Source organism: Oryctolagus cuniculus, chromosome 18 (genome assembly GCF_051225735.1).
Source record: "Oryctolagus cuniculus isolate XC-2025 breed Fujian yellow rabbit chromosome 18, ASM5122573v1, whole genome shotgun sequence".
In the NCBI taxonomy this organism is placed as follows: domain Eukaryota; kingdom Metazoa; phylum Chordata; class Mammalia; order Lagomorpha; family Leporidae; genus Oryctolagus; species Oryctolagus cuniculus.
The window spans coordinates 5,837,701-5,853,524 of record NC_142884.1 but is presented as its reverse complement, the minus strand read 5'-3'; the positions used below and the strand labels follow the sequence as shown (position 1 = coordinate 5,853,524).

The 15,824-nt window shown below is 42.3% G+C and overlaps 1 protein-coding gene across 1 annotated transcript; it reads right to left on the bottom strand.

The window, feature by feature from the left end:
• Positions 1–13,134: 13,134 nt before the first annotated feature.
• Positions 13,135–14,067, bottom strand: ORYCUNV1R1631 (vomeronasal 1 receptor oryCunV1R1631). The gene has a single exon (NM_001167316.1). The coding sequence runs from the start codon at positions 14,065–14,067 to the stop codon at positions 13,135–13,137; it is 933 nt and encodes a 310-aa protein (NP_001160788.1).
• Between the last annotated feature and the right edge of the window lie 1,757 nt (positions 14,068–15,824).

Genomic DNA, 15,824 nt, shown 5'->3' with positions numbered 1-15,824 from the left:
GATGGAGACCTTGGGAAATGGTGTGACATGATGTGTGGTGTCACCTCCCCTCAGAGCAACCATTATCTTATCACCTGTCCCTACAAACAGAGGACAGGCCTGGGGCAGTGAGGATATTTGTGAAAAATGTTCCCCAGTTCCTTGTGACCAAAAACTAATTAGAGGTTTGTAGTTGCCATCTGCCAAGGGACTGTGGCAGTGTCTGAGAGTCTCCTTCATTTCCCTGATGCCTGGAGACAGAGCAGTCACACAGGGAGGCAGTAGCTCCTGCTGGGGTCTGCGACAAGAGGGGCTGCCTCATGCTCATGTGTCTTCCTGGATTTTGTGATGTCTGAGAAGTTTTCCTACTCCAAAGTGTGCTTTTTCCCAAAATCTTCAGGCCACGGAGCTGATGAAACATTTAAGTTAGCAGACAATTATAACAGCACATCCTCTGAGAAGGATATTCAATGGGAAACAAGCAAAATAAGAAGATGAAATTTCTCTTGGAAACCATCGGACTTTTGCCCACAGCTCAACCTCACTGCCTGTGGAAATGCAGGAGCATGACAGTGTGTTTGTAACAGAGCAGGGTGACATGAGGGCCCAGGGAGGGGCTAGCAGTGCACAGGAAGAGATGGGGGGGTGTGACACGACATAATGCAGAGGGAGAGATGGGAAAGAGGGTCCAAGGAATGAGAGTGTTGAATTCACAGAGCAAAGTGTGGGGTTGATGCTCCAGGTGTCAGGTGTGCAAGGTGACTGAACAGGAAATGGTGTGTGCGAGCCGATGAGGTGTGCATGGGGTCATGGGAATGAGACTGTCCAAAGGGTTAAGAGCAGAGTCGGTAAACAGCACATGAGACTTAATGTCTATGAGAGGCAAAAGGATAATGACAGAGAGGCTGACAGGTGCCACATGTTGGTACTAGGGGCGACCTGTGGCCCAAGGCAGAGGTGGAGAGTGGAGGAGGCATGGAACCCAGATGATGAGCAGTGATCACAAGCACAGGGAGACAAAATGGGAACAGGCTGTGAGATAGGCAGGGAGGGTGGTAGAGATGGTAGTAACAGGAGCAGAATCTATGGTTCAACCAACCCCAGCCATCGCTGCCTTGCACCCTTGGTCATCCCTCCTCCCTTTTGTCCTCTCCCTTCTCTCCCAGTTCATTAAAGAAGCACATGCAGTGACCTGCACCCAGAGCCCCCTCTGCCCAGCTGCCCTCTGGGCAGCACCAAGGCCCTAGGACTGGGCATCAATAACCACTGTGCAAGCTGGCAGTGCACCGGGTGCCCAAAGAGCCCAGATCCCTCATGGGCCCATGCAGAATGTCCTGAGAGACCTGCCTTGTGCTGCTGGCCCTACATCCTTTATCTCCAGAGTCCACTTTTCCTCGAGTCTTCACTGTAGGTGTTCCCTCTATTGTGAGTCTTGGTGCCAAGTGTGATCAGTGCAGGTGCTCACCAATGTGCTCAGTTAGTCATTTCTTCCCCAAAGTCTCTATCCCCAGCTCCATCTTCCTTTCTCAGAGGAGCTCAGAGGAAGACAGAGATCAGTGTGACTGCTCCTCCTGCTCATGGGGAATCACAATTTCTTGACACCTTCTGTATAAAAAGAGAATTGAAAATGAATCTTGATGTGAATGGAAGGGGGGAGGGAGAGGGAAAGGGGAGGGTTGCGGGTGGGAGGGAAGTTATGGGGGGGGAGCCATTGTAATCCCTAAACTGTACTTTGGAAATTTATATTCATTAAATAAAAGTTAAAAAAAATAAAGGTCAAGAAAGGACTTAAAATTTCATGAGTGAAATTTTCAAATAAAATATATTCTCCATTCTATCCTGTATTTTAATAGGTCTCTTGGGATCTTCCTATGTTCAGAAGAAGTAAAATCCAATGACCTCATGCAAATAAGTGATCAAATATATCACAGAACCAAAATTCGGTCTTTTCAGAAAAAATATGCACCACTCCCCAATCTATATATAGATGAGACTCATCACACCCAATCCCAGGTTTGGCCACATTTGACTCACATAGTTCATGTGTATTACAAACACAGATCCATGCATATGGAAGCATAGAGGACAAGCTCAATTAGAGTCACTTTTGTGGAGGCTGGAATGATGGTAGAGTGGGTTAAGCCCCTGTCTGGGATGCCAGCATCCCACTTGGAGCAGTGGATTGAGTCTTGGCTGCTCTGCTTCTAATCCATCTCCCTGGTAATTCACCTGGGAGAACTGCAGAACATGGCTGCAGGACTTGGGACCCTGCCACCCATGAGGAAGACCTGGATGGAATTCCAGGCTCTTGGTTTGGCCTAGCCCAGCCCAGTCTCTTTTAGCCTTCTGAAGAGTGAATCTGCAGGTGGAAGATCTTTTTGTTTGCCACTGTGCCTTTCAAATAAATCTTTACAAAAAATGACTCACTTTCATGAAAGGATGTGTATTGCTTATGAAATATAGCTTTGTTCTGAAACAGCTGACTTCTGTAGCCAACTCTCATCCTACAGAAGTCCAGACAAGAGTGCAGCCTTCCCAAGAGGGAGGGATGGACAGTCTGCAGTGGGCACAAGCAGTGCTGTGAGATTGATGGGTATGTGAGGGGTGGGGCTGCCATTCTTTAGCTTGAAGCACATGGAAGTGGGCTGGAGGCTACAGCACCAAGGTGGATAAATCCCTGCCTGGCCTGGCCACATGGCAATTTCTCATTGGGGGACCCCAGATGTGTTTAATGGGATCCCCACATCTTTGGGCAGCTGTGTTTAGCTAACTGGGTCTCCATCCTGGCTTTGCTATGTGCTGGTTCAGGTGGTTTCTGTTTTTGCAGAGGTTCAGTCAACTCCTCTGAGGCTGGAGCTAGGGTGGAACATTAAGAAAATGGCCCAGGAGAACCTGATGTGGAACAGAACTTACAGTGTTCAGCATGGTGATTTCCTGACCCATTTCTGGGGACTGGATCCAGGTTGTGTTCCACTTAGGGAGTACATGGCCTACTGTGCATGCACTGATGGGGTGGGTCAGTCCAGCCCATGTTTTCATGACTACAGCCTGATTTTGACAATAACTGGAAAGGCAAGGGAAAGCCAGGAAGGATGCTTGTCTGTGACTCACTATGGGCTGGGATCATGTCCTGAGAGGTTGAGAGGAGAGATAGCAGGGCTGTGTTTAGGGCCTATTGGATGCACAACAGCCTTTATGTTGGTAAGGATGAAGAAAGCACACTTCTTTTTTTTTAAAGTTTTTTTAAATGAATATAAATTTCCAAAGTACAGCTTATGGATTGCAAACGCTTACCCCCCCCCATAACTTCACTCCCACCCACAACCCTCCCCTTTCCCTCTCCCTCCCCCCTTCCATTCACATCAAGATTCATTTTCAATTCTCTTTGTATACAGAAGATCCGTTTAGCATATATTAAGTAAAGATATCAACAGTTTACACCCACATAGAAACACAAAGTGAAAAATACTGTTTGAGTACTAGTTATAGCATTAAATCACAATGTACAGCACATTAAGGACAGAGATCCTACATGAGGATAAGTGCGCAATGACTGCTGTTGTTGACTTAACAAATTGACACTCTTGTTTATGGCATCAGTAATCACCCTAGGCTCTTGTCATGAGTTGCCAAGGCTATGGAAGCCTTTTGAGTTCACCGACTCTGATCATATTTAGGCAAGGTCATAGTCAGAGTGGGAGTTATCTCCTCCCTTTAGAGAAAGGTACCTCCTTCTCTGATGACCTATTCTTTCCACTGGGATCTCACTCGTGGAGATCTTTCATTTAGGTCATTTTTTTTCCCCAGAGTGTCTTGGCTTTCCATGCCTGAAATACACTCATGGGCTTTTTAGCTGGATTCACATGCCTTAAGGGCTGATTCTGAGGCCAGAGTGCTGTTAGGACATCTGCCATTCTATGAGTATGCTGTGTATCTCTCTTCCCATGTTGGATCATTCTCTCCCTTTTTTATTCTATCAGTTAGTATTGGCACACACTAGTCTTGTTTATGTGATCCCTTTGGCTCTTAGTCCTATCATTATGATCAATTGTGAGCAGAAATTGATCACCAGGACTAGTGAGATGGCATGGGTACATGCCACCTTGATTGGATTGAATTGGAATCCCCTGGTATGTTTCTAACTCTACCGCTTGGGGCAAGTCAGCTTGAGCATGTCCCAAATTGCACATCTCTTCCATCTCTTATTCCCACTTTTATATTTAACAGGGATCACTTTTCGGTTAAGTTTCAACACTTAAGAATAATGGTGTATTGATTACAGTATTCAACCAAAAGTATTAAGTAAAACAAACAAAAATACTAAGATGGATAACGTATTAAGTTGTTCATCAACAGTCAGGACAAGGGCTGATCAAGTCACCATTTCTCACAGTGTTCATTTCACTTCAACAGGTTTCCTTTTTGGTGCTCGGTTAGTTGTCACTGATCAGGGAGAGCATACAATATTTGTTCCTTTGGGACTGGCTTATTTCACCCAGCATAATGTTTTCCAAATTCCTAACAGGGATCACTTTTTAGTTAAAATTTAAACACCTAAGAATAATTGTGTGTTAATTACAGAGTTCAACCAATAGTGCTAGAACAAAAAAAAACTAAAATGCAAAGAGTATTACATTGTACATCAACTGTCAGGACAAGAGCTGATCAAGTCATGTTTCTCATAGTGTCCATTTCACTTCAACAGGTTTCCCCTTTGGTGCTCGGTTAGTTGTCGCTAATCAGGGAGAACATATGATATTTATCACTTTGGGACTGGCTTAGTTAACTCAGCATGATGTTTTCCAGATTCCTCCATCTTGTTGCAAATGACCGGGTTTCGCTGTTTTTGACTGTTGTATAGTATTGTATAGAGTACATGTCCCATAATTTTTTTATCCAGTCAACAATTGATGGGCAGTTGAGTTGGTTCCAGGTCTTACCTACTGTGAATTGAGCTGCAATAAACATTAATGTGCAGAGAGCTATTTTGTTGGCCAATTTAATTTCCTTTGGGTAAATTCCAAGGAGTGGGATGGCTGGGTTGAATGGTAGGGTTATATTGAGGTTTCAAGGAATCTCCAAACTGACTTCCATAGTGGCTTAACCAGTTTGCATTCCCACCAACAGTGGGTTAGTGTCCCTTTTTCCCCACATCCTCTCCAGCATCTATTGTTGGTAGATTTCTGCATGTGAGCCATTCTAACTGGGGTGAGGTGAAACCTCATTGTGGTTTTGATTTGCATTTCCCTGATTGCTAGTGATCTTGAACATTTTTCATGTGTCTGTTGTCCATTTGGATTTCCTCTTTTGAAAAATGTCTATTGAGGTCCTTTGCCCATCTCCTAATTGGGTTGTTGTTTTGATGTTGTGGAGTTTCTTTATTTATTTATAGATTCTGGTGATCAACCCTTTGTCTGTTGCATAGTTTGCAAATATTTTTTTTTCCCATTCTGTCGTTTGCCTCTTCACTCTCCTGACTGTTTCTTTTGAAGTACAGAAACTTCTCAATTTGATGCAATCCCAAATGTTAATTTTGGCGTTGACTGCCTGTGCTTCTGGGGTATTTTCCAAGAAGTCTTTGCCAGTAGCTGTATCTTGCAGGGTTTCTCCAATGCTCTCTAGTAATTTGATAGTGTCAGGTCATAGTTTTAAGTCTTTAATCCACGTTGAGTGAATTTTTGTGTAAGGTGAAAGGTAGGGGTCTTGCTTCATGGTTCTGCACGTGGAAATCCAGTTTTCCCAGCACCATTTATTGAATAGACTGTCCTTACTCCAGGGATTGGTTTTGGATCCTTGAATAAATATAAGTTGGCTCTAGATGTTTGGATTGATTTCTGGTGTTTCGATTCTGTTCCATTGGTCTATCCATCTGTTTCTGTACCAGTACCATGCTGTTTTGATAACAACTGCCCTGTAGGATGTCCTGGAATCTGGTATTGTGTTGCCTCTGGTTTTGTTTTTGTTGTACAAGATTGCTTTAGCTATTCGAGGTCTCCTGTGTCTCCATATGAATTTCAGCATCATTTTTTCCAGATCTGAGAAGAAGGTCTTTGGTATTTTGAATGGTATGGCACTGAATCTATAAATTGCTTTTGAGAGAATGGACATTTTGATGATAGTGATTCTTCCAATCATGAGCATGGAAGATTTTTCCATTTCTTGGTATCCTCTTCTATTTCTTTCTTTAAGGTTTTGTAATTTTCATCATAGAGATCTTTAATGTCCTTGGTTAAGTTGATTCCAAGGTATTTGATTGTTTTTGTAGCTATTGTGAATGGGATTGATCTTAGAATTTCTTCCTCAGCCATGGCATTGTCTGTGTATACAAAGGCTGTTGATTTTTGTGCATTGATTTTATATCCTGCTATTTTGCCAAACTCTTCTATTGGTTCCAATAGTCTCTTAGTAGAGTTCTTTGGGTCTCCTAAATAGAGAATCATATCATCTGCAAAAATGGATCGTTTGAGTTCTTCCTTCCCAATTTGTATACCTTTGATTTCTTTTCTTGCCTAATAGCTCTGGCTAAAACTTCCAGAACTATATTGAATGGCAGTGGTGAGAGTGAGCATCCCTGTCTGGTACCAGATCTCAGTGGAAATGCTTCCAACTTTTCCCCATTCAATGGGATGTTGGCCATGGGTTTTTCATAAATTGGAAAGCACACTTCTAAATGATATTGTTCAATGTATGTGAACAGCCTGACTGTTCTGAAAAAGAAGAGTTGTAAACTCCCTTTGACTACAAAACGTTCCTCTCTGAGTGTTTCAGACATCTACAGATGCATTATGAGAAACCATATATAGTTATCTGAACCAGAACAACAAGGCTTTGAAGTGGATCCTTTAATGTGGAGAGCTTGTCTTTCCAATCAGATAGCACATTTACTTTACTCAGCAAAAATCATAGCTTCATCAACCTAGATGTCTAATGATATGAGTTTCATGGAATAATCTGACCTTATCAATCCAGTTGAATGGCTGTAACATATTGAAAGGATTCTCCCTTAGCTTTTGTAACAGCAAGAATACTCCCAGTATAATAGGGAAAGCAATGCAGCACTTGTGTTTTGTGTCAAAGACTAGCACATTTCAAGTACTGATTACACTGTACCCAAGACATGGGTGTGGAGAATCCAAGTGTGCAGATGGAGTGAGCGGGGGCCTGGCAAGGACTGTCAGGAGGTTTTATCATTAATCTCTTCCCCACTAAGTCTTCACCTCCCTTTTCTTGCACTGTCTAGAATGTGGGGAGAGCCAGGTCCTAAGCTTCACACTCTTGCTGCCCATGCAGGCACACATGGGAAGCCCCATAGACCTAGGATCTTTCAGTCTGTTTTTCACCTATCACCTCCTCTTCCACTGAACCACAGAAGATAGGAAGGTGAAAGGGTCACTTGTGTCCAGTAGAGCTACTAAAGTCAGTGTTTCTCCTTCCAAAAACTCCCATGAATCTGCAGTTTGGTCTTTAATGCTGCCAAAGTATGAGAAGAGAGGAAGTGACCAGGGAACACAGTGTGTGAGAACAATTCTGTGCTAGAAAGGATGGCACAAGCCAGGCCCATCCTATTAGTGTCCAGCAGCTTGCTGCCAGCTTTCAACACAAAGAATGGTGCCACATTTTCAGATCTCTGAAGGTCTCAGCTTGTGAACATTCTAAGCATTTTCAGGTTGCATATTTCAATCTTATTTCTCAAACCTTATGAACAGGAGAGTTGTCGCTCCCCCTCTTCGTGGAGGAACGACACAGGACCCTGCGCTGTTCTTTTGTCTGCTCAGCCGTCCCCGGGTTTGCTGCTGGTTCTTCCCGGGTTGGCTACTGTCCCTTCCACCTCCGTGGAAGGGCGGTTCCCCCTGCCACTTTCCCCACTTCTGCAGGGGAGCGGCACACCGCCGGCCGGCTCTCTCGGGGGCTGCTCAGATGTTCCTTCAGATAGATGTTCCTCGTGCATGTTGTCTCTCTCCTCCTTTATAGTCCTCTTCCACCAATCCCAACTCTGCTGCCCACACGCCAAGTATGCTGCTCTCCTGAAATCAGGAGCAGATCCTACAGTTTATTGGTTGAACTGGAGGCAGCTGTGTAGAAGCTGTTTGCTCCTCTCCCAGCGCCATATTGTGGGAGAGCAGATGCATAGAATAAGTCTTAATTCCAGTAACAGTCTAGTCTGAGTTGCTCCCCACAGAGAGTGGAGAGTATTATTCCTCCTTGTCCCCCCATGTGGTAAACAGATTTCCTCCATGTACCATAAAGTATTCTCATTCCCCAACCCATCCCAAAAAGGGTCCTTGTACTTCTCATTTGCAGAACATCATGTCTCTCTCAGTATCCTATCTTTATCAAAACTGTTAGAAATGTATTGGGCCTTGAAGTGGGGTGTGTTATCTTTGTAATTTTGGTCTTGTGTACAGTCTGACGTTATGCCCAGTTATTAAACTACTGACATATTTGGAGGTGATTTGTTATGTGAAAATCCTTGGAAAGATATTTGGAATAGAAGATAATAAATGTTGGAGGTAATAGCAGGGACTTATGCAGTAAATGACCCTCCACAAGGTAGATTTCTGCTGTACAAACACAAGAGAACTAATCATAAGAACAAAAAGAGCCATTAACTTTCTGAACACAAGACCTTGATTTTTTTTAAGATTTTATTTATGTGTTTGAAAGACACAGCAATAGAGAGAGGGAGAGAGAGAAAGAGAGAAAGAGGAGAGATTGGGGTCAAGTAAGAAGTGTGTGTAATTCTCCAATGCACCAAGCAATCAATAGAGACAATAAGGACAATACAATAGAAAAATTGGACAAAATAAACCAAACAAGGCCTCCAACCAAGCATATCTGAATTCATTCAGTGTGTTAATAGGTAATAAACTTCCTTAGTAATAAAAAAAGTTCAAATAAAACTATTACTTGAAGGTATCATACACCAACAAGAGCTAAAAATAAAATGATTGAAACTTGTAAGTGTTGGCAGATTCTAGGTAAACTAGAAGTTTACACTGATCGCTTGCAGGTTAATTGTGGAACTTGTTAGTAAAGCCATTAAGCCTTAACCTCAAATATATATCAAAACTTATCCCCAAAATATGAAAAATATAGTAAATACTGCAACAGAATGAGAATTTTGGTAAAAGAATAAAAAGGAAGAAAAGCTTCTGGAAGTATTTCACAGGATCTTTTATGTACCAATGCCATCTCACTAGTCAAAGTGATCAGTTTCATTTCAAAATTGATCATAATGAAAGCATTAAGAGTCAAAATGATCACATAAACAAGACTACTGTCTGCTAATAATAACTGATAGAATAAAAAAGGAGAGAATGATCCAACATAGGAAGCAGGATACACAGCAGACTCATAGAATGGCAGATGCCCTTAACAGAACTCTGGCCTCAGAATCAGCCCTTAAGACATTCAGATCTGCCTGAAAGGCCCATGAGAGTATTTTAGGCATGGAAAGCCAAGACACTCTGGCAAAAAAAAAAAAAATCTCTGTGAGTGAGATCCCAGTGAAAAGAATGGGCCATCCTAGCATCCCGAGAGTGCAGTAGAGGATGACCCAGGTCCTTGGGCCCTGCACCCACATGGGAGACTATGAGGAGGCACCTGGCTCCTGGCTTTGAATCAGTACAGCAAACCGGCCACAGCACACTGGCTATAGTGGCCACTTCAGGGGTGAACCAATGGAAAAAGGAAGACCTTTCTCTTTGTCTCTCTCTCTCTCTCACGTTCTAACTCTGCCTGTCAGAAAAAAAAGGTCATCAAAGAAGGAGGTGCCTTTCTCTGTAGGGAGAAGAGAACTTCCACTTTGACTATGACCTTGTCCAAATAAGATCTGAGTGGCTGAACTCAAAAGGCTTCCATAGCCTTGGCAACCCATGACAACAGCCTAGGGTGATTACTAACGCCATAAATAAGAGTGTCAATTGTTAAGTAAACAACAGGAGTCACTGTGCACTTACTCCCCATGTAGGATCTCTGTTTTAATGTGTTGTACAATGTAAATTAATGCTATAACTAGTACTCAAACAGTATTGTATACATTGTGTTTCTGTGTGAGTGTCAACTGTTGAAACCTTTACTTAATATATACTAAATTGATCTTCTGTATATAAAGATAATTGAAAATGAATCTTGATGTAAATGGAATGGGAGAGGGAGCAGGAGGTGGGAGAGTTGCAGGTGGGAGGGAAGTTATGGGGGGGGCACTTTAATCCAAAAGCTGTCCTTTGGAAATTGATATTTATTAAATAAAAGTTAAAAAAGAAAGCAACAACTCAAAACTATATGTACACTCTGTGTTTGTGACTATGTTAAAATGCGCAATTACAGGATTTCAGAGAAAGACCATAGGTTCATTAATAAAATGTAAATATTTGACATTTTAAAGTTTATGAGATAATTTTCCTCTAAATTCTGTGCAATCAAATTTATTGTGAAGAAAAAAAAAGATAAACCAAGGTAAATCTATGGCCCAATGATCTCCCCACCATTTATACACACAACAAACCTACACACACCTCTGCCAAAATATGAATTCTGAATTTACTTCTGGCACTGTTCCTGGGAGTCCAACCTGAAAATGACTCAAGCAGTGTTGTGACTGAATCAGTTGTTGCATGTTCACCTGGTGGGCCCTTCTGCAGAGAAGTTGATGAGTATCTGGACAAATGTGACAGAACAGTTAAAGTCATGAGCAATGTAAGAAATGAGAAAAGCCTACACAGGTAATTGCTGTGTTGTTTCAATCATAACACAATGGCTGGAGGCAGTCTGCCATCGTGATCCTCAGGGGATGTGGGAGGTGCTAAGGGGTGAAATGTGGTGCCTGGGGTGAGGGAGGGCAGCCACCTTCTAGTTCTTGATCCAGAGAAGTGTGCAGCTGTGGAATTTCAATGAGATGTTAATTCCAGACCTGTGTGTGTGTGACATGAAAATGATTACCATAGATTTTTAAAGTTTGCAGGTTGTTGATAGATTACTGCTGGAGTGCCATCACATTGTCCAGGGGGAGTTAAATGTATTAGGAACTACACTGTGACTAACTCTGAGAAGTATCAAGTGTTTTCCAGGTTACAAACAGGTAGATTCTGAAGATAGAACTGTCAAAGTAAAAACTGAAATACCCATGCAGATAGGGGTTTTCAAAAGCTTTGTGGAAAATGCATGTAACAACCACCATCCTTGACTTTCAAACATGTTTTGCACCAAATAAACTTATCACTTAATTTCATTTTCCTAAGAATGTTTTTGAGGTACCCTTATCATAGTTAAAATATGTGGATGAAAAGAGCAAAAACATTCCATGAACATTCATCTGCTGATTAGGCAACATCTTATGAAAATAACTAATATGTAGACTGTTTAAAAAAAAGAACTAAACTAAAATAAAATTAAAAAGTAAGGAAATTATTTATTCTACCAGGGATCCCACAAACCAGATACTGGAAGCAGGCTAGTGGGCTGGTCCAGATACAGGGGCTGGATGACCATTGGCCAAAGACCTCTCTCAGAGTCTGTGTGAATAAGCCCCCTTCCTTATGCCTGTATTCAGCCTAGGTCAGGCACTAGGAGTTTCTCTCCTAAAGGAAGTTGGAGCTGAGCTTGCAGGGGAAGCTTTGCTTTAGGTGAGTGAGAGCTGCATGTGTGCTGTGGTCGTCTTGTCTGCTGGGATTCCCTGGGCCAGGACTGGAAATCCCCAGGCTGGGTTGTTTCCTACAGCTGAGAGACAGGAAGTGTCATCCCTGCCAGGCCTCCAGGGGGCCTTTAGCTGTCATTGACATTACAGTCAGGATTTGTCTCCTATAATGTCCTACACATGGGGACACTTACATCAGAGTAAGTACGCAGTGGGGTGAACACAGCTGGTGTTATTCTTACTGGCACTGCTTTGTAAATCTGATTTTGTGCCTTTCCAGTATTAACGATTTACAGCATGCAGATGTAACATGACTTCATATATCTACATGTTTACATACAAAGACACTTAGAAACACAAAAATATTTGTCAGTGCACTTGGAAATAAGCACCAGGTGGGGGCAGGGAAGGAGACTGGCTCCCAGTGCCTACTTCGTCCTGAGTTCAAGGCTAAAGGAAGGTCCCACCATAAACTTATTTCCTCACCTGGGAGTCAGGGGAGTGCACATGGAAGCTGTTTCTTGCCCACACACCCAACTGGCCTCTTCACTGAAAGATACAGAAGCTCCCCCAGCAGATCTACCTCCATGCTGGGATGTTTGGACAGCATGCTCTGTCCCTCAGCGTCATTCATAAACAGCAGAACATGCTTCATTCTACCCCGTGCCCCACTCCAGGTCACACCGGCCATTTGTACATGAAAATGATTGAAGTAACCAATCTCCTTCATAACATCTGAGTTCAGAAGACTCATCCCCTACATGCACAGAACTGCAGGATCCTCAAGGCTTCCACTCTGGGAAACTTCACTTTCTCTCCACTAACGTCCATATTATTCATTGTTCCATGGAGAATTTCTTCATTTTTCTGTATCCTGATGCCCACATGAAATGTTGCCCCTGATTTATGGATCTTTTGTCACATTCCCATAACTGTTCACTTCTGAAAAATTCAGTATGTCAGATACAGGTGACTCCTATAACTTCTTACCCATTTCTACATTTCTTGATGAGGCAGGAACACTAATAACAAAATATGGGAATCCACATGATAATTACATAGCGATTCACTTATAATTACTAATACGTTCATTCTTTATTTAGAGCAGAAATTCAGTCTGTTTTGTTTACCAAACTGTTCCTTGTACTGTTTTAAGAAACATGCTTAAACATTCAGAGGGCTTCAAGAATAAAGAACTCACATTGTGTTTGCCAGGCCTTTGGCCTAGCAGTTAAGTTTCCATACAAGAAGAACATATCTAATATCACAGCATCTGGATTTGAGACCAGCTTTGACCAGAACTCAGCTATCTGCTAAGGCAGACACTGGGAAGTGGTGTTGATGGCACAAGTAATTCAGATCTTGGCTCTGACTTTGATCCAAACTCAAGATAGATGTTTGGGGAGTGAAATACAATATAGAGAGCTCTGTGTCTGTCTCTCAAGTAAATAAATGAATAAATTTTAAAAAGCATCAGAGAACCAACCATTGTGAGTACACATACAATTTACACATTCATTCTAAGCAGGGGATTCTGTATACCTCGAGAAGGTAAAAATGAGCCTAAGCACTCTGGAGTCATGGCTCATGAGAATGTAGGGGCTCACAGTTGGGAAACTACCAGCGATTAGTGCAGAGGTGTTCACCAGCCACATACTGGGATTGTTTAAAACAATCAAGCAAATGTGAAATATGGAGGAGAGAGTGCTCAAAGACACAAAGGTGCTCACCAGGATGAGGATGCTGTGGGTGGCTCTAGACTCTGGGGAGGATCTGGAGGGGATGTTGGTCCCATGGATGTATTGGACCTGCTGCTTGTGTCTGTACAGGGTGACAACCATGGAGCTGCTGGCCCACATCAAGAGCACCACAAAGAAAATATCTCTTAATAACACCAGTGCTACATACACTGCTCCATACACTGTGAATCTGTCACTAATGACTGAATAGCAGTAGCCATAATCAACTTCCCTTGTTGTATTTTTGTCACTCCCATTCTCAGTCACATGCACAGGTACCATGACATTTAGTATCAGGTTCACCATCCAGAAAAGTGCAACAGAGAAGCCAATGTACTTGGGAGCTTTTGCTTTGAGCTCTGCCCATCTGGTGTTCCTGGGACTGATGGTGATGGCCTGGGAGATACTCAAGAGGCAGGTGCTGCAAATAGACACATCCCTGCCCACCCTATGAACATAGAACACAAGTTTGCACCCAATGTCCCTGAGGAAATGCTTCATCCCCAAAGCTGCCATGGTTTGGGGAACTCCTCTAGAGAGAATGACTAAGCAGTTGGCTACACTCAGGTGTTTGATGACCAAATCTGTGGACCTAAACTTGCATCCTGTGAGGTAGAGATAGAGATAATGGGAATGAAGTGAGAAATTCCCCAGGATTCCTGTAAGAGTTTGTGATAAGAAGATCATCCCCATTGTCAAATCTCTGGTGGCCATCCCATCATCTCCCAATGTCTGATTATTGTCTCTGAGTCCTGTAAGGGACATGAGGCATGAGGTACATATATTAATGTCAACCCAAATACAACAGTCTCCATTCACAATATTCCCCACTTAATTCATTGACACTTAGCCATAGCTGCTTAATATGTTTATTTATATCATGTTTTAAAAGAGTCAAATATGTAACTAAGGCTACTTACAAAATATACTTACAAATATGTGGTGTCTTGTGAGTAATTCTTGTATTCCTAACTCAATGAAAGGCAGCAATATTCCTTTCATTTGAAATAAAATTATCCCTTAGGTGGCTATAGGCCAGCCATTTGCCTAAATTTAAACTTCTTAATGTATAATGTAATGTGTTGAATTGAACTTCGATGGTCTTATGAGAGAGTAGGTTAACCATCTTGCTATTCTTAGAAAACTAGTTAGCTGTGTATTCAAATAACACATATTCTTACATATTTATTATGCTGCCAACTTATTGCAGACTCGTGCTAATTGTTCACTTTTTTGTGCCAATTTAACTATACATAAGGATTTACAGCACAAAGCAATGTAAATATTGATTACACATTTGTGTATATTTTGAAGATGTAAATCAATGGATTATGTTATTTTTTCTGATGCACTCCTTGAAAATTTGTATTTTACTAAGTCAAACCAGTACTATTTTAGGAAGGCAATGCGAACAGTATTTGGCTTTTGTAGCACTAGAACCTGATACCCAAGTGCTGATCATATGTTCTGCTGTAGACTATGGGACAGGAGACACCGTCTGTGATGAAGTCATGTATGGTGGAAACTAAATATGACCACTTTACTATCTGTGCTTCTTTTGTGACTCATAGTGAATTACTGATTAAATTTTCCATAATAAAGATGTTTAAAGGTTACTGAGTACTAGAGTGTGTAAACTCACATGGAATATCTAGGGTGTCCAAACTTTGGAGCTTGTAATTGACATGAAAATATTCCCAGCTCAGAACAAATGCTGGAAGCCACATTCATACGTGGCAGCTGCCAGGTGACGTCCTTCTCTACAGGACATGCCTCAGTGGCTTAAAGTCTTCCCTCATGTAAAAACAGCAAATATATCACCATCTGCAGAGTACAAATGATGTTTTCAGTAAGAAACAGTCACTGACTTCAGTGAGCATTCAGACAATGGAGTTAGAGAAAACCTTGCTATTCAAGCAATACCACGGGAATCCACAGTTTCTTCCAGGACCATAAGATTCCTGTAGGAATTTCCAAGTCTTTATCATAAGCATGTGACAGATAGATGTGCATTTCCAATAATTCTGAAAGTGGAGTCTATGATTCATGTCCAGTAGATGGAACAGCAGATTTACAGGAACCACAGTCCTTAAATACATTAGCACCAGATTTCAGGGTTATTTTTTTGAGACCACGAACCCATGTCATTGTGGATGACACTGAATTACATTAGGGGTCCCCAGGATTGGAGTAGGGAGTTGGACCCCCATCTCTCTCCTAGCTCAGCTCACATCTCAGAATGCTTCCTCCTTCCTGTGAGGCTGGGGCACAGGACCAGGAGCAAGCACAGAAGACTTCCCTTTCTCACCTCATCACTCACCCAGACTCCAGAGATGCCTCCCTGCTTACAGCTTCTCTCCTTCACACTGACATGGAAAATCCCCAGTTTCTTTCAGAGTCCAGGACAAGCATTGGCACAAAAGTCACCACAGTTGTATGGAGTGGGGTGGAGGCAGCTGGAGCACTAGAAA